Here is an 18,948-nt window from a genome sequence, read left to right as displayed (position 1 = left end):
TGCGACTGTCTGAGGAGGGCTATGTACCTTGTCAGTAATGCAATAATTGCAGTTGTATGTTAGTAGCAGACTTCTGGTCCGAAGGTAGAGAGCACCAAAGGAAGGCAATTTTCTGGGCAATTTAAAAAATCTCAGCCTCGTGTAATGAAGTGAGAAAAAACCAAGCTAAACATAAGCACATCAGGTGTACTTGCTTAGCACTTCTCTATTTCTTTTTCATTTTCTTTTCCGTTTAAATAATTTGGAGTTCAGAAAAACATTAGAAGTTTCTGGTGATTTAAAATTTCATTTAGTAGATTTCCCTGTGTAGTTTCTTACCGAACAAATGTTAAAAGACTTGTGTTGATATCAAGGAAAACCTGAATTTTATTTAGTTTTGGTTTTCTTAAGAACATAAAGATTTTTTTTTAAGATTTTATTTTTTTTTGTGAGAAACACAAGAGAGAGAGGCACAGGCACAGGCAGAGAGAGAAGCAGGCTCCCTGCAGGGAGCACCATTTGGGACTTGATCCCAAGACTCTGGGATCACGTCCTGAACCCAAGGCAGACGCTCAAACACTCTGCCACCCAGGAGTCTCAAGAACATAAAGATTTTAATTTTAAAAAATGTCCAGTTCTTCATATCTAAGCTAAGAAAAGCTTTTTTTTTTCTTTTAGAGTAGAGAATTAAGTTTTCAAATACCAGAGCCAGTACTTGATTTCCTGAGTTTTGCACGGAGACTGGAACTTCTCAAGAGTGGGTTCCTCAGATGAGGAGCATTATTGCCAGTCAAAACAGAGATGCAGGGCTGCCCTTCATTCCCCCCAGGCTTTTGTTTAACACATACTTTATTTAGTAGAGAGAGGCTACATATTTAAAATTTGCCTTTCTCTGCTCCCTTCTCAGCAGATATGGGCATATTATTTGCTGAACTACATTATCCGTGTTCCAGCGCACCTGTTTGTACCTTTGTTTGAAATTAGTTGCTAACTGACTTCAGGGATGGAGAGGTACAGCCTTTTAGCTACCGCTAGATCTCTTGTTTGGCTTCAGACCCGGTCAGCAGTAAGTGAATGTTATTTCAATCTGACAGCTGTTTGGTTTCTGCAGTAAAGCAACTTAATACTACTCAATAGCAATTGTTGCCTAAAGTGTTTGAAAACAGAAAAAGAGTTGGAGAGGGAAATGAGAGAAGGAATAAAGAAGAGAAGGAAGGGAAGGAGAGAGGGAAACCATTCAATCCTTGTGACCAGTTCAATGGTTCTGAATTAATACAAAGTCCATAGAGTGGTTTCTCTGTGTCACTAGAAGAGTTAGCATTGCCCACAGGTCCTAGATCTGCAACCATTGACTTGTGTAAATACTTTTAGGCACCTTCTGTCTTAATATCTCATTTCCAGGTTCCTTAGAAATAGCAGTAATTGTTGTTCCACCTGTTTTTAAGAAATATTCTGTGAGGGCAGTCCCAGTGGTTTAGCAGTCTAGCGCCACCTTCAGCCAGTGATCCTGGAGATTCAGGAACAAGTCCCATGTCAGGCTCCCTGCATGGAGCCTGCTTCTCCATCTGCCTGTGTCTCTGCCTCTCTCTCCTTCTGTGTCTCTCATGAATTAATAAATAAAATCTTTAAAAAAATATTCTGTGAAATTAGCAACACAGAGAATTAGTCAAGGCTAGAAAAAGCATGTAGAGCATTCTTGACCTCGTGCCCCTTTACCCCCTTGAGGGGTAACTATAAATAGGAAGTTATCAGTGCCCTTATTTCCTTCAGAGTACACGAAGCACTTTCCTTTTCCCTTCATTTCTAGAAGAGATAGCATATGCACCAGAGCAAGTCAGGAGGAGGAAGGAGAATGGGTAGTACATTGTAAAAAAAGAGAGAAAGAGAAAGAAAAAAGAGAGAAAGAAAAGATACAGCTAAGCTAATTAGAGGATTAGTGATAGATTAATGTAGGCATCTAGTTGATTTGAAGTGGACCGTTTCCTAAAACCTGCAGTGAGTGTTATGAAGAAATCACTTCAGCTCAAGAAAAGGTGTGATGCGTTGAGGCTGCATTTATACAGGCTCATGTGCATGTATGTATACATATGTATGTAATTTTTTTCCCCTAGGGACTCAATAGATCTTGATAATCCACAGGAGAACATTAAAGCCACCCAGCTCCTGGAGGGTCTGGTGCAGGAGCTGCAGAAGAAGGCAGAGCACCAAGTCGGGGAAGATGGGTTCTTATTGAAGATCAAGCTGGGGCACTATGCCTCGCAGCTCCAGGTGGGTGTTAAAATTGGTCACACTAACTCTCTCCCCTAGGAGGGACTCTTCCTTCATTTAGTACTTCCCATAGAGATTTTCTTTCTCCAACCCAGTGTTGACTTACATGTTAGGTGTATAAAGTTCTTACTGTATAACTTTGTCATTGTACCCTTTTCTTTTTTAAAAATTTAAAAAGATTTTTATTTATTTATTTGACAGAGCACAAACAGGGGGAGGGGCAGACAGAGGCAGAGGGAGAAGCAGGGTCCCTGCTGAGCAGGGAGCCTGACATGGGGCTCCATCCCAGAACTCTGGGATCAAGACCTGAGCCGAAGGCAGATGCTTAACTAACTGAGCCACCCAGGCACCCCTATTTTTAAACTTTTTATTTGAAAATTATTTCAAATTTATAGAAAGTTGGAAGATTGATACAAAGAACCCCTACTTATGCCCAGATCTACCCATTGTTAACATTTGCTGTATCATATTCTGTTTCTACACACATAACATTTTTTTAAATTTTTATTTATTTATGATAGTCACACACAGAGAGAGAGAGAGAGAGAGGCAGAGACACAGGCAGAGGGAGAAGCAGGCTCCATGCACCGGGAGCCCGATGTGGGACTCGATCCCGGGTCTCCAGGATCGTGCCCTGGGCCAAAGGCAGGCGCTAAACCGCTGCGCCACCCAGGGATCCCCCACACATAACATTTTTTGTCACTTGAGAGTAACTTGTGTATATCATGACCTTTGCCCCTAAGTATTTCAATGTGCATTTTCTTTTTCTTTTTCTTTTTTTTAAGATTTTATTTATTTGAAAGAGAGAGAGTGAGTGAAAGAGAGAGAACGTAAGCTAGGGGGAGACGCAGAGGGAGAGAAAGAAGCAGGCTTCCCAATGAGCAGGGAGCCTGATGTGGGGCTCAATCCCGGGATCCTGGGATCATGACCTGAGCCCAAGGCAAATAAATGTCTAACTGACTGAGCCACCCAGGTGCCCCAGTGTGCATTTTCTATACATAGTTATAGCACAGTTATCAACTTCAAGTACATGTGACACTAATAAAACATTCTTAGGTGATCTTATATTTCCATTTTATCAACTGACTTAATAATTGCCCTTTAGGGCATTTTTTCCCTCCAGCTCAGGACCACATATTGCATCTGGTTGTCATGTCTGTTTAATCTGGAACTGTTTCAGCCTTTGTCTTTCATTACATTGACTTAAAAAAAAAGAAAAAAGAAAAAAGATTTTATTTTTAAGTAAGCGCTACACCCAGTGTGGGGCTTGAACTCACAACCCCGATATCAAGAGTTACAAGCTCCACCAACTGAGTCAGCCAGGCGCCCCTTCATTGACATTTTAAAATAATTCAGCTCATCTATTTTTAAAGATAAAGTGGACCTCCTTTTAGGTTTGTGTGATGCTGCTACCTTAATTAGATTCAGGTTACACGTTCCTGATCAAAATTCTGAGTAAGAGATGTGTGTCCTTCTCAGGATATCACATCTGGAGACATACACCATCTGTGTTTCCTGCATTAGTGGTAGTAATTTTGATTACTCAGTCGAGATGGTGTCCACTTTCTCCTCTGATGTCTTTTTTAAGTTATGTATACTTTTTCCAGGAATGATGCCCTAGTACTTTAGGCAAATTAAGAGGCAAGAAATAAAATAATCTTACTTTCTCATTGTAATTGGGTTTCCTATGATGTACTTTTCTTGTCTTTCATTTTTTGGAGGAGCAGCATTGCTTATGATTATGCCACATGTTTCCAGAAGTCTCCTCCATCATAAAATCTTAACCCTGCTCTGAGGTAGGTTTAGGCCCCATTACATGTTATGGACCAAAGTGATATCTGCTGTTGGATTCTTTCAGAACACATATGACCGCTGCCCCATGGAGCTGGTCCGCTGTATCCGACATATTCTGTACAATGAACAGAGGCTGGTGCGAGAAGCCAACAATGTGAGTGTCCCATGGGTGTGGGGACAGGAACTGGGAAATCTTTCCTTGCCCACCTCTCTACGGATCCAGATTTTTAAAGATAATCCAGTGTGTATCTGTTGATGTCTCTATAAATAGAGCACTGTCCCAAGAGGCACAAAAGAAGTAGAGGACTGGTCTCTAATCTTTTTTTTTTCTTAAAGATTTTATTTATTTATTTGAGAGAGAGAGAGGGAGGAAGAGAGGCAAGAGAGGGAAAAGCAGACTCCCCACAGAGCAAGGAGCCCAATGCAGTGCTCAGTCCCAGGACCCTGGGATCATGGTTTGAGCCGAAGGCAGACATTTAACCAACTGAGCCGTGTAGGCACCCTCTCTGATCTTAATTGTTCCATAACCTTGATGAGATTATCACCACAAAACAGTGTGAATAGTGCAAAATAATTTAACCCCCAACAAATGGTTTTGGAGTAAAGGCATGATTTATTAATTTATTCATGAGAGACACACAGAGAGGCAGAGACATAGGCAGAGGGAGAAGCAGGCTCCATGCAGGAAGCCTGATGTGGGACTCGATCCCAGATCCCAGGATCATACCCTGAGCCAAAGGCAGATGCTCAACCACTGAGCCACCCAGGCGTCCCATATGCTCATATTTCTTAATCATACTTAAGAAATATTTCTGCTGAGCCCCCTCTCAGCTAAGTGTTGAGAGAATGGCTGAGACCAGGTCACTTAAATGGCTAGATCCATAAAAGCTTTGTTGATGCCTCCCCTGTAACTTCATTTTGTGGTCTCCCTGATGCTGTCTATGAGAGGTTCAGCTGCTTCCTTCAGTTACAAGAAGATCTTGAGTGAGGACACAGATGATGTGTGTCCACACAACCTTGTTCTTCACTTGGGTCCCCAGCATCTCACATAGTCCAAGACATTGGATCAGTGAATGGATGTGGAATGAGGGGTCATCGTCATTTGTAGGAAAACCCAGGTAACTCCTGGATGCGTTGAGTTCTAGTATCTCTGGAACAAATTCGGTGGTATAGGTTTGGGTGACTCTGGTGGAGGCCGGACTGCAACAGAAATTTCCACTATGGTTTATGAAGATGTCACAATTGGCCAAGTCACCTGTTTTCCCTCCTTTCTTCCTTCCTCAGCAGCAGTTCTCACAAATGATGTGTGCAGTTCCTTTGACTCAAAATTTCACTTTTGGGGATTCAGCCAGATTATAGGTGCTAGCCTCAGCTTTTCCTTCAGATTAAGACCTGAGGTTTCATCAGTCCTCACTGCCCAGCTCACTGTAGCCTGCACTCCCCCCAATCTGTCTCCAGGGCACTTCTCCAGTTGGAAGTCTTGCTGATACCATGTCCCAGAAACACCTCCAGATCAACCAGACATTTGAGGAGTTGAGACTGGTCACACAGGACACAGAGAATGAACTGAAGAAGCTGCAGCAGACTCAAGAGTACTTCATCATCCAGTATCAGGAGAGCCTGAGGATCCAGGGTGAGGCCCGTGCAGCCTGGACAGTGTGTGTCATGAGGGCTAGAAGGAAATTCAGATCAGGTTGGAAGAGCACCAGATTTCCATTCAGAGACACTTCCCTTTCTCTGGAGTGGCCGGAACCATTTGCACTAAGGTTGGAGCAGGGAGGAGGAGGCTTAGGAAAGGGAGAGGACACAGGCTTGCCGTAGGGGAGTGTGGGTCTCACTCAGTCACACTCGGAGCTCCTGATCTACTGGAGAAAGCATTTCCTCCTGTGGGAAGAAGTTCCAAGTCTAGTAAAAAACATTTGTATATTATTGGTGTTTCATAAATGCTGCTTCACTAAAATGTTAAATTCTCTGATTAGGGAACTATAAGGGCTAAGAGCTGTGTTTGTAATGACATTCAGTGCTGTTTTGTGCAGTGATTCAAAGAGGCTGTCCAGGCGCAGTGCATGATAATACATGCACCTTTCTTAGCTCTTATAAAGAAAGCTCCCCTTCCTGTGTAAATCCTTTAGGTATTTGGGTACTGAAAACTTTAGTCTCAAGGTTGTGGAGCCCCACCAGTGCCCCCTGTTGACCTTGTAAGAAATTGACAGGATGACTTTAATTTATTTCCCTCTCCCTGTAAACATGCCCAGCTGAGAATCAGCAGGGCATCATAATCCCAGCATTTAGGATAGGGGTTACCTTTAGAGGCAAGGATGGGTTTCCAAGCAGGGAAGGATGTGTAGGTGTGATTTCACCATGGAAATATATGGTTTCTTAAGCTGGGTTATTGATACACAGGTGTTCCTTGCATTATTCCTTCTTCCTTCCCTGGGTCTTAAATATTTCATAATAGATTTTTGGTAAAAGGGTAAGGAGGCTTCCCTGACTCCCTATTGCTGCTGCCATGGGTGAGTCCCAACACTAGTTTGGAGGGAAGCTGCCTCTCTCTCCTGAGAGAATCTTGCTGCTTCTGTGTGGCCAGTGGGCCCTGGACATTCTCTCTCGCCTTCTCTCTGTCCCTCTCTGTCCCTCTCCATGCCTCTCCATCTCCTTCTGGTTGTTCAGCTGAGTTCACAGTAACCCAACCTGGAAAAACAAACAAACATGTTAGGCCCCTCCCAGCCCCTAGAGAAACACCTCTTCCCTAGGAAAGGCTGCTGTGCTCCAGGGGTGGGACCCAGGCCAGCAAGGCTGGGGCTTCCCTGAGGAGGCTCTGCCCTGTGACATGGGTGGGACTGAGCCGCCACTGGGCTCTGTCACCCTTTAAACCTGCTCTGTAAGCCACTATAACCAGCCAGGACTAACTCACCTACATCATCCATGTTGTGCTGGGCGGTTCCTTGAGCCTTTTGGGCATCATCACTTCTGTAATCCTCAGCGACCCACTGAGGCAGGGGCCGAGAGTCTCCCATTTAGCACATAGACAGACAGAGGCCCCGAAGAGTGAAATGATTTGCCCCAGTTCACCCAGTTAGTAGTAAATGGTGAGGGCACAGGGCGAACCAGGCAGCGAGGCTCCATGCTAGACCCCTGTGTGGCAGGCAGCTGTGTAGACTGAGGTGGGAGGGGAGGCCTCAAGGAGGGATCCTCCTCTCTGTGCCCTCAGGCTTCCTTCTGGCTGCACACTCCCTAAAGGGGAGATCAGAGTGGAGAGGCCAGGGACCAGAGCCTGCTCAGGTCTGGCCCCCCTGGCCGCTAGGAGCCCAGGTTCCATTGGTCAGATGTCAGGCAGACCCTCGAGGGTGTTTCCTCCAGAACAGGTGTGTGTGTTGCACGGGGCTTCCTGCAGGAAGCTGGGAGATGATGGTCATGGGTGTCCTGTCCCCTCCTGTAGCTCAGTTTTCGCAGCTGGCGCAGCTGAATCCCCAGGAGCGCCTGAGCCGGGAGACGGCCCTCCAGCAGAAGCAAGTGTCCCTGGAGGCCTGGCTGCAGCGTGAGGCCCAGACGCTGCAGCAGTACCGCGTGGTAAGTGGGATCTACGTCCTCTCTCCTCTCCTCCCAAGCTTTGCAGTCTGCATCCTGAGCTACCCGTGAAACCTGAAGGAGGGCTAAGGCCAGGAAGAGAGCAGGACCCGAGAGAGCTGGAGGCCAGATCCTTCTTTTCTGTGGAGGGCACTTGAGGCAGAGCAGGTCTGGGAGAGGGGACGGCCTGTGCCTCCTGAGCGAGGCCTGCAGGGTTGTTGTCTGGGAGCCCAGGAGGGCCTGCTGTCCCCACCTCCCTTCAGGAGCTGGCCGAGAAGCACCAGAAGACCCTGCAGCTGCTGCGGAAGCAGCAGACCATCATCCTGGACGATGAACTGATCCAGTGGAAGCGGCGGCAGCAGCTGGCAGGGAACGGAGGGCCCCCGGAGGGCAGCCTGGATGTGCTACAGTCCTGGTAATGGGGGATGGCCCGGGGCAGGAGTGGTGCTACCAGCTGCTCATTCTGCCTCCTGCGTTTCCTTGAGCAGCCAGCTCGCTCCGCCCCTTGGCAAGGCTTCGTTCACTAGGGGTTCTGGTGTCTGATAGCGACTTTGGGGCCCCCATCTTGTGCCACCTGCCCAGGAAGGGAGTCACTGTGCTGGGGAGGGGGCAGGAGGGCAGGGCTGAGTGGACTCAGTTTGGAGTTGCTGCTCCCACATGGGTCTGTGTGTTCCTGAGAGGCAGGGCGCTCTGCTTTCTGCTCTGCTCTGTGGACAGGGGCGGGAGCTTAGGTGCAGAGCCTTCCCTGGTGAGGCTGGAGCTGGGACTTGGGGCCTGGAGCCCGGGCGATGGGGTGACTCTATTGCCCTCCCGGTGGCCTGGGGCCCCCGTACAGGTGTGAGAAGTTGGCCGAGATCATCTGGCAGAACCGGCAGCAGATCCGCAGAGCTGAGCACCTCTGCCAGCAGCTGCCCATCCCTGGCCCAGTGGAGGAGATGCTGGCCGAGGTCAATGCCACCATCACAGACATCATCTCAGCCCTGGTGACCAGGTGATTGCTGCCTCTGGCCACGCCCAGCCCCGGGTGGTTGCCTTGGGGGAGGCAGGTGCTTTGCCCCCTGGGGTTGGGGGGCAGCTCCTGTCTGAGTCCTTGTCTCTTGCCCGGGTCCCAAAGCCCTCTGTCCTCAGTTGCAATGGCTGCTTGGTGTTGACCTTGCTGGGTTTCTGTTGTGGGCGCTACGTGGACTCCTCCCACCCCCTGCCAGCCTGTGCCAGCCGCTGAGTCATTTCACTGCCCCCCTCCCCCGGCCCACCATCTCCTCTGACTTCTCAGTGGCCTCTCTGGGAACAGGAGCTATGCCACGTGCCCTTCCTTTACCTGCCGAACCCCAGTAGCCTCCCCACAAGGGGGACCAGGCCCCGTCTCCTGAGCCAGCATCATGTCTGGTCTGGTCCCTTGTGTCCTTGCAGCACATTCATTATTGAGAAGCAGCCCCCTCAGGTCCTGAAGACCCAGACCAAGTTTGCAGCGACAGTCCGCCTGCTGGTGGGCGGGAAGCTGAACGTGCACATGAACCCCCCCCAGGTGAAGGCCACCATCATCAGCGAGCAGCAGGCCAAGTCGCTGCTCAAGAATGAGAACACTCGCAAGTACGTGCACCCTCCCCTCATGTCTGCCTCTTTCCTCCAGTCCTTACAACAGAAGCAAAGTGCTCCCGCCTCCTGCCCAGAACTCTGGACACTGCCATTCATAGTAGGAGCTCCATTAGCCCTTCTGGCCTCCTCTAGCTCTCAGAGAAAGAATTTAAGGCCTTTCTTCTGTTGCAAAAACACATGATTTTCATTCCTTTAGTAGGAATACATCCAAGAAAATTTCTTTTATGTTAACATGTTATTTCTTAGTATTTTATGCTGCTAACATTTCCTCTAAATGACATCAATTTTTACAACTTTCTTTATTGGGTCCCCCCCAAATATTTTCTACCCCATATTTACTGAGACACTGTGTGGGTTTAGAGTCGAGTCTCTCTCTGCAGTGACTACAGTGGAGAGATCCTGAACAACTGCTGTGTGATGGAGTATCATCAAGCCACGGGCACTCTCAGCGCGCACTTCAGAAACATGGTGAGGATGGGATAAGAAAAAGAACAAATTTTCCCTAGTGGTTGTAGGACTCTAACCTTTTGTCTCCTTTGCAGTCCCTGAAACGAATTAAGAGGTCTGATCGTCGTGGAGCAGAGTCAGTAACAGAAGAAAAATTTACAATCCTGTTTGAATCACAGTTCAGTGTTGGTGGAAATGAGCTGGTTTTTCAAGTCAAGGTAAATTAAAGCCTTCCTTCCTCTGAGTTGATGTGTGTGTGTATGTATTTTGTATCACAAAATAATTGTTTCGATCACATAGCATCTTAACTGTCAGTGAGCAGAAAGTGGGGAATCCGCATCCTTGAAATTGCATCTCCTAGATTCCCTTGAGATCTATAATAACAGAGATGCCTAGGTGGCTCAGTGGTTGAGCATCTGCCTTCAGCTTGGGTTGTGATCCAGGGGTCCTGGAATCAAGTCCCACATCGGGCTCTCTGCCTGCTTCTCCCTCTGCCTGTGTCTGCCTCTCTCTCTGTGTCTCTCAAGAATACATAAATAAAATCTTTAAAAAAAGGGATCCCTGGGTGGCGCAGCGGTTTGGCGCCTGCCTTTGGCCCAGGGCGCGATCCTGGAGACCCGGGATCGAATCCCATGTCGGGCTCCCGGTGCATGGAGCCTGCTTCTCCCTCTGCCTGTGTCTCTGCCCCTCTCTCTCTCTGTCTGTCATGAATAAATAAATAAAATCTTAAAAAAATAAAATAAAATAAAATTTCTAATTCGCCTGTAATTCCTTGAGCTATTTAGTTTCGTATTCAAGGGTGACATTTACCGAAACTTGAGGAGAGAATGAATGTGTCATGATGAAAAGAAGAGCAAGAGAGGAAAGTGTCGCTCTTGGCACTCAGCCCTTCTGTTTTGTCTTTCTAGACCCTGTCCCTCCCGGTTGTGGTGATCGTCCATGGCAGCCAGGATAATAATGCAACAGCCACCGTTCTCTGGGACAATGCTTTTGCAGAGCCTGTGAGTGAACTCCCTGGGCCTGCGGGTGTCAAGATCTTGATGCTGGTGTCATTAATCTCTTTTGTGTGTTCTCCCCCAGAAAAGCATAGAAAAAAGTGCAGTTTTCTGTGGTAGAAGACAGAGTGGAGAGTATGTGAAGAATGGAAAGAGTGTGGCCTTGGAGTCATGCCAAGGCTTAAACTCACAACCTACCGTTTGCTCACATTGTGACCACAGGGAATTCACTTTCCCTCTTTGAGCCTAAAGTTTCCCTTAAGTTTCTGTACCACAGGGATAACAGTGCTCCATAGCACTGTTAGGAAGAAGAAATTAAGTAACATGCAAGGGCACTTGGTTGGATCAGTCAGTAGAGCGTGCAAGTCTTGATCTCAGCTTCGTAAGCTCAAGTCCCATGTTGGGCATAGAGTTTACTTAAAAAAATAATAAATGAAATTAGGTAACATACAAAATCCGAAATGCTTGTCACATAGTCTATATTTAGTGAATATTCTTTTGAGTCCTTGTGTGAGACCATGAATGGAATTTGGGACTCCCAAGTTCCTTCTAGATGGTAGACCTCTCAGGACACTACTTATAGTTTAGCAGTTACTTCTTGACATCTTCTGGACAATAAACAAGGGTGCCATTTAATGTCTTTTCCAAATTTTAGGTTCTTGATTCCTGCCAAGTCTCTCATGAAGAATGAGATACTGTCTAAGGGAATAAACATGATTTTGTGGATTTATTCATCAAATACTATCAGAATATCACTACTATGCACTTGAGCGTTTTCAAAACATTTTCAGGAAGAGTTCTAAAAAAAAATGGAAGAGTTCAGGGGTTACACATTTCCAGGAGCAAGTAGTCCATTAAAGCATGATAAAAGGTTACGATTGGTATTCAGGATATAAAAGTATGTCCTTCTCTAACATGACTCTAACGTGAAGAGTCTCACTGAGTTCTCTCAACAGTCCTCTTTACAGAACAATATTTTTGCTGCAAAGGTGATATTTTTAGCAGAAATTCTACCATAGCCACTCTATAGATCCCGAGTTTGAGGCTTCTCTTAAAACTATCTGCCTGCAGCATGTCCTGATAAGCCTCCTGGATAGAATTGCTGCCTTTCCTCTCATTCCCTTCCCTGTCTGTCCACTGAGCTCATTCCTCATGTAACTTTGGCAGCTCTTGCAACATGGTCTTGCTAAATAAATTGTCTAAATTTAGGCAATGCCTGAATAAATAAGCATTTTTAACATTTTAAGTTGTGTTAATGACAAGTGTACATTTTATGCTCTTTTAAAATAAATACATGCTTATGGGAATATATCCTACAGATATATTCCATCTGTGTCAAATGTATAACTGCATTGCAGAATTTTTTGTAATAGCTAAAGGTCACTAGGCTGATACACAGATGTCCATCTATGGGGGCCTGGCTAACTATAGTACTGTTCTTCCATTCTGTGACGTATTTAGCAGCCACAAAAGAATATGTGTTTATGTGCTGATATAAGGTCTTGTAGGTATAGTATTCAGTGAAAAAAGAAAGGGAGATGTAGAACATGTAGATTTTATGCTACCATTTATATATATGTGTGTGTGTGTGTGTACTTTTTTTTTTTTTTTTTTTTTTTTTGGTATTTACTTATTTAGAGAGAACTGTGTGAGCAGGGGTAGGGGCAGAAGGAGAAGGAGTAAAAAAGAGAGATTCTCAAGCAGACTCTCCACTGAGCATAGAGTTTGATGCAGGGCTTGATCTCACCACCCTGAGATCATGACTTAAGCTGAAATCAAGAGTTGGGCACCTAACCAAGAGAGCCACCCAGGCATACCCCCATTTATATTTTTAAAAAGGAAAAGTTACATATATTTCCTGGCATGCATAGAATATCTTTAGAGGCATACACTAAACCAGATTACATACTGCTGGGACATATGGAGCTGCTGGGACACAAGGTTAAGAAAGTGACTTCACCAGGATGCCTGGGTGGCTCAGTGGTTGAGTGTCTGCCTTTCATTCAGGTTGTGATCCTGGGATCAAGTCCCACATCCGGCTCCCCACAGGGAACCTGCTTCTCCCTTTGCCTATGTCTCTACCTTTCTCTCTCTGTGTGTCTCAGTCTCTCATGAATAAATAAAATATTGCAAGAAAGAAAGAAAAAAAGAGAGAAAAAGACATAAAGAGAAAAAGAAAAAGACTTCACCGTACACCGTTCCATGCCTTTTACATTTTATATCATGTATATTGCATTACTGGGTATTTACTCAAAAGATACAAATGTAGTGATCCAAAGGGACCTCTGCACCCCAGCGTTTATAGCAGCAATGTCCACAATAACCAAACTAGGGAAAGAGCTGAGATGTCCATTAACAGATGAATGGATAAAAAAGATGTAGTATATATATAATGGACTACTACTCAGCCATCAAAATGAAAGAGAAATCTTGCCATTTATAACAACATGGATGGAACTAGAGGGTATTATGCAAAGAGAAATAGGTCAACCAGAAAGACAATTATTATATGCTCTCACTCATATGTGGAATTTAAGAAACGAAATGGAGGCCTGGGCAGCCCCAGTGGCTTAGCGGTTTAGCACCGCCTTCAGCCCGGGGCATGATCCTGGAGACCTGGGATCGAATCCCATGTCAGGCTCCCTCATGGACCCTGCTTCTCCCTCTGTCTGTGTCTCTCTGTCTCTCTCTGTGTGTGTCTCTCTGTCTCTCATGAATAAATAAATAAGATCTTTAAAAAGAAAAACAAAATGGAGATCATAGGGGAAGAGAGGAAAAAGTAAAACAAGATGAAATCAGAGAGGGAGACAAACCATAAGAGACTCTTAATCATAGGAAACAAACTGAGAGTCGCTGGAGGAGAGGTGGGGAGGGGGACATAGTAACTGGGTGTTGGGCATTAAGGAGGGCACATGATGTAATAAGCACTGGGTATTACATAAGACTGATGAGTCATTGACCTCTACCTCTGAAACCTGTAATACATTATGTTAATTGAATTTAAATAAAAGTTTTAAAAATAATAAATTTTATATCATGTGAAACAATTGCCTTGTCCAAAAAAATTATAATAATGAAAAAATGAAGTATTGTGACTGAATGGAATGAAAAGCAGTTTATTAAATATTCAAATTGTAACCTGTTTCTCGATAACAAGTGGTCCAACTCATAGTTTCCATTCTTCCACATGAAATTTTTTCATGTTGAGCTGGAATTCAAGGATCACACTTGTGCACACACATGCATGAGTGCACACACAATTCTCTCTGCCTGCACCTAGAAAACTTAGTCTTTCAGATTTCTGTTCTCCTGAGCTTACAGTGTAAGAGGCAGACCTTGGTCACATTTTATTTTTGTGGCTCTTAGAATTAGGATGAGACTGTGCATTCAGCAGCTCTTTTACAGAACACCACAGATAGCTTGAGGGTACCTTTTAAACTATATGTGAGGAAGGGAAAATGGAAACTTCTGAATTTCACAGAACCACATATGTCCAAAAAAAAGCTAGAACTTATCGTCAGGCTTAGCAAGACAAATGTTTGTAACTGCATTGAGCCATCAATGTTTTTGTTTTGTGGGTTGAGTGAATAAATCACACAACTGTTTTCTCATAAGATTCTGGCCTCTCTCCCTCTCAGGGCAGGGTGCCATTTGCCGTGCCTGACAAAGTGCTGTGGCCACAGCTGTGTGAGGCGCTCAACATGAAATTCAAGGCTGAAGTGCAGAGTAACCGGGGCCTGACCAAGGAGAACCTCGTGTTCCTGGCACAGAAACTGTTCAACAGCAGCAGCAGCCACCTTGAAGACTATAACGGCATGTCGGTGTCCTGGTCCCAGTTCAACAGGGTGAGGGACCCACCGCCAGCTGCCATTAGATCAATCCCTCCAAACTAGATGCCTTCTGGAGTCTTCCTGCCCTGGCCACTTGTTCTTCATGACTCTAATGAAATGTGCCCAAAGCAATAGGAAGTTCCTGAATAGATGGATAAGCACATACTTTTTTTTATGTAGAAAATTAGATCTTTGAATAAGTAAGCTGGGTTGTATGTGAGGTTAGTGCATTTTTTTTCCTTTATAAAGGAAACGGAGCAAAGCAAATGACATATCTCACAAGAAGTAAAGCTTTTGTGATCAGAAGTCTATAGTTCTTTCCCATTGACTCTCTGATGCTCCCTGCTGTGTAATCCTGTAAAGCCAGGTTAACCATGGGACCCTCAGCCCACAAAAGGAAATACTGATGGTGGAAACTCCTCCTCTGGCATTGAGTAATTGAGATGTGACCTGTCACATCTTTGACTTCAAAGCCAACTTTTGTTTCTTTGCTTACAACCCCATCCCCAGGTGTTTTAAAAGCCCTAATTCAAAAACAGCAAAGAGGGGATTCCTGGGTGGCTCAGTGGTTGAGCATCTGCCTTCAGCTCAGGGCGTGATCCCAGAGTCCTGGGATTGAGTCCCACATTGGGTTCCCTACATGGAGTCTGCTTTTCCTCCCTCTTCCTACGTCTCTGCCTTTCTCTCTGTGTCTCTCGTGAATAAATAAATAAAATCTTAAAAAAAAAAAAACAGCAAAGAAAGAGCGCAGATCTGAGTGAAAGTGTTTGTAGCAGAGGGCCACTGGGTGTTGGTAATCGCTTTGCTGTATTTTCTCCCTCTTTTCTTTTCCTCTCTATTCGTGGTGGTTTGTTTTTGTTTTACCGTAGGACCATTTGGTAAAATTCAGGCAGGCACATATAATTGTATGATTCTGACAGTGTGGATGTTTGTTTTCCATTTAATTTTTTTTTCAATTTAAGTACATGCAGGCAATATTCAAGGTGTTACTTGGCCTTCTTGTGTTCACTGTTGTATCTCCAATCAGGAGAATTTACCAGGACGAAATTACACGTTCTGGCAGTGGTTCGATGGTGTGATGGAAGTGTTAAAAAAGCATCTCAAGCCTCATTGGAATGATGGGTGAGAATCGGCATTTCCTAAGTCAACAATAGAGTATGAAGCTCTTCTTTCTGCTGCTAAAACATCACATTTGCTTCTCCTCCTTTGGCCTTTGTGATCTAGGGCTATTTTGGGTTTCGTGAACAAGCAACAGGCCCATGACCTACTCATTAACAAGCCTGATGGGACTTTCCTGCTGAGATTCAGCGACTCTGAAATTGGCGGCATCACCATTGCTTGGAAGTTTGATTCTCGTGAGTTGTTCCCTTTTTTAAACCTATCATGGCTCTAGTTAGCTGCTTTTTTTGCGAAATTACTTCAGCAAATGACTTATTGAGCACTAATTATGGGGTCAGTTCTGATGAAGGGCACACAAATGGATCACCATGAATGAGGCAGCTGGATTGTGAGCTTATGTCAGTGAATTACTTGGATAAGTTAGAGTCCTTAGAGTGGAAGTAATAGTTTATTTTAATTATTCCTTTATCCTAATCAACATAAAGGCATGGCCACTGATTATTTCCACCCAAGAACAGTTCTTTCCTCTGATCCTCACAATAAGATAACAGTAGCTCATTAGTTTTTTTTTGCAGCTTAAAAATATTAAGTTTTTCACAGCTTCATGCATTATCTGGCTATGGACATGCTTTCTGTCTCTCTCATATACTTCTGTACAGAGATCAAGGATTGAGGTCAATCAGAACTATTTCTTCTACAGAGGAACTAAAAGCCATTTGAACTTGAAGCTACCTGATATCATTGGATCTCTAAGGAAGTGCTGTATGCATTACCTGCTTATCTCCCCATGGCTTTTATAAATCACTTGAGCTACAACCTGTGGTTATTGGTTTTATTTTTTTTTAAGATTTATTCACTTATATTAGAGAGAGAGAAAAAAAGAGGAGGGGGAGAGGGAGAGAGAACCCCAAGCAGACTCCCCACTGACCTTGGAGCCCATCATTGAGGCTCACTACCACAATCCTGAGCTTATAACCTGAGCTGAAATCAAGAGTCAGAAATTTGACTGAGCCACCCAGGTACCCTACCACTTGTGGTTATTTTTAAATGGAGCTCTTTATGGGGACAGTAATAACTCATAACACAGAGCTTTGGTTTGTAGCATATTTGGGTTTTAAGATTTCCTGTTCAGAAATCATGCTTAGAATATGATTATTCTGTTTATTGTTCTAGAGGAAAGAATGTTTTGGAACCTGATGCCTTTTACCACCAGAGACTTCTCCATCCGGTCCCTGGCTGACCGCTTGGGAGACCTGAATTATCTTATCTATGTGTTTCCTGATCGGCCAAAAGACGAAGTGTACTCCAAATATTACACACCAGTCCCATGCGAGCCTGCCACTGGTAACAATGTTCGCATTCTGATTTGATTTTGTTGTGATTTTAGTTTTCTTTTAGTTTTTTTTTTTTTTGTGTGTGTGTGTGTGTGTGTGTGTCTGCCTGTCTTGCATGAAAACCTACATAATTAGTATTTAGTTATTGGTATTCAAGCATTATTCAGGGCAATTGTAAATCCTGGACTATATTTTTCAGTCATATAGATAATTGTTGCTAAGCTTATTTTTTTTTAAGATTTTATTTATTTATTCATGAGAATACACAGAGAGGAGAAAGAGAGAGAGAGGCAGAGACACAGGCAGAGGGAGAAGCAGGCTCCATGCAGGGAGCCCGACGCAGGACTCGATCCCAGGTCTCCAGGATCATGCCCTGGGCTGAAGGTGGCGCCAAACTGCTGAGCCACCCGGGCTGCCCTGTTGCTAAGCTTAAATCAAACAAAATTAGAAAGATAAAAATTGTTTTTCAAAACAGGGATGGTTTTATTGTTTTCTAAGCATAAAGGTATTCTGTGTTAATTGTAAAATTTCCAGAAAAGTATGGCAAAGAAAACAGATACCACATAACATCTCTCACCTAGAGATTAACCACTGTAAAAAATTCAGTGAATATTTTTCCCATCAATGTAGACGTGTATTCTGCATTACATCAGTCACCAGATGCCTGTTAGGTACTTCCTGTGTAGAGATGACAATCTAGTAGAGGAAGGAGGGCAACAAACAAATACATTTATTTAGTGATGGATGCTATGAAGACAAGAAAGCTTGGTAAAGGGTTAGATGTGGGACAGGGAGAAGGATGGGGGGTGACATTTCACTAGACAAGTGGTGGTCAGGCAAGGTCTCCCCGAGGAGGTGCTGTCAGCACAGAGCTGAATGAAGTGAGGAGGCTAGCCACACAAAGATCTTGACAAAAAAACTTCTTGGTTGAAAGAAGTGCAAAAACCCTGATGTGGGAGTGAGGTTGGTGTGTTTGAAAAACTCCATGAGGACCCAGGAGATAGAGCTAATGAGCCAGAAAGAAGAGTGTAGGAGGTGAGGCCAGAGCAATAGAGGGGCCAGACTGTGTCAGGCTTGGAGTCCAGTAAATGTTTTGGGTCACACCATATATCATCTTTTGTGATGATTTTTTTTTCCCACTTAAAAATATACCATAGGCAGAGTTAGCAGGTCTGTAAATATAATCGTACAACATTGCTTTAATGATTGCATAGGATTCACTATATAGTGATTCAATGTTAGTTATTTTGAAAGATTTACAATTTAAGTTATTGACAGTTTTCTGTCATGAATTAATATCGAGATAACCTAGGGTACCTGACTGGCTCATTCATTAGAGCATATGACTCTTGATCTCAAGATCAAGAGTTCAAGCCCCATGTTGGGGGTAGAGCTTACTTAAAAAATAAATAAATAAATAAATAAATAAATAAATAAATAAATAAATAAATATTCTGAGATAACCTCGTGCATACATCTTGGTCAACTATTTCCCTAGGATAAACTCCTAAAGTAGAATTCATGGCGAAGAGTATATATACTTTTTTTTTTAGATTTTATTATTTGAGAGAAAGAGAGCATAAGTTGGGGGGCAGACGGAGAAGGAGAAGCAGATACCCCCCTGATCAGGGAGCCCCACACGGACTCAGTCCCACAACCCTGAGACTATGACCTGAGCTGAAATCAAGAGTTGGACACTTAACTGACTGAGCCACCCAGGCGCCCCTAGATTTATGTGGTAATTTGGATTAAACCTATCATGGTTTCTTGTTAGCACAGCTAATCTAGATTTTTAAATCCTATTTTTTACAGCATTTCTTTGGTTTTTATCTTTTTCTGCCAATCCATAAAATTCTTTTTTTTTTCATACAATTCTTTATAAACTATGAAGCACAAAAAGCATGCAGTATTATAAAAAAGTAGTTCCTGACATTTGAAGCCTTAGAAGAAGCTGGTTAGGATAAGAAGCAACTTGTAAACCATGTAGCATTTCACTGTCTTGGACTTGGTTACCAATAT

At 44.1% G+C, this 18,948-nt stretch overlaps 1 protein-coding gene across 4 annotated transcripts in view; it reads left to right on the top strand.

The window, feature by feature from the left end:
• The window catches only part of STAT5B (signal transducer and activator of transcription 5B), a 70,720-nt gene that overhangs the window by 46,163 nt on the left and 5,609 nt on the right, over window positions 1-18,948 (top strand). Inside the window, exons 1-15 of one of the 4 annotated variants that reach the window (XM_041724590.1) lie at window positions 968-1,045; window positions 2,119-2,247; window positions 4,106-4,195; window positions 5,500-5,674; window positions 7,481-7,611; window positions 7,872-8,023; window positions 8,444-8,599; window positions 9,019-9,198; window positions 9,585-9,672; window positions 9,747-9,869; window positions 10,560-10,652; window positions 14,285-14,491; window positions 15,504-15,598; window positions 15,701-15,831; window positions 16,769-16,939. In XM_041724590.1, coding sequence (XP_041580524.1) covers window positions 983-1,045; window positions 2,119-2,247; window positions 4,106-4,195; window positions 5,500-5,674; window positions 7,481-7,611; window positions 7,872-8,023; window positions 8,444-8,599; window positions 9,019-9,198; window positions 9,585-9,672; window positions 9,747-9,869; window positions 10,560-10,652; window positions 14,285-14,491; window positions 15,504-15,598; window positions 15,701-15,831; window positions 16,769-16,939 — 1,984 coding nt within the window. In that variant the 5' untranslated portion in view covers window positions 968-982. Of the gene's footprint in view, window positions 1-967; window positions 1,046-2,090; window positions 2,248-4,105; window positions 4,196-5,499; window positions 5,675-7,480; window positions 7,612-7,871; window positions 8,024-8,443; window positions 8,600-9,018; window positions 9,199-9,584; window positions 9,673-9,746; window positions 9,870-10,559; window positions 10,653-14,284; window positions 14,492-15,503; window positions 15,599-15,700; window positions 15,832-16,768; window positions 16,948-18,948 lie in introns of those variants that run through there. The other 3 variants (XM_041724589.1, XM_041724592.1, XM_041724591.1) reach the window with 3 other exon arrangements.

Source organism: Vulpes lagopus, chromosome 12 (assembly GCF_018345385.1).
Source record: "Vulpes lagopus strain Blue_001 chromosome 12, ASM1834538v1, whole genome shotgun sequence".
Lineage (NCBI taxonomy): Eukaryota > Metazoa > Chordata > Mammalia > Carnivora > Canidae > Vulpes > Vulpes lagopus.
This window is presented reverse-complemented; position numbering and strand designations above follow the sequence as displayed.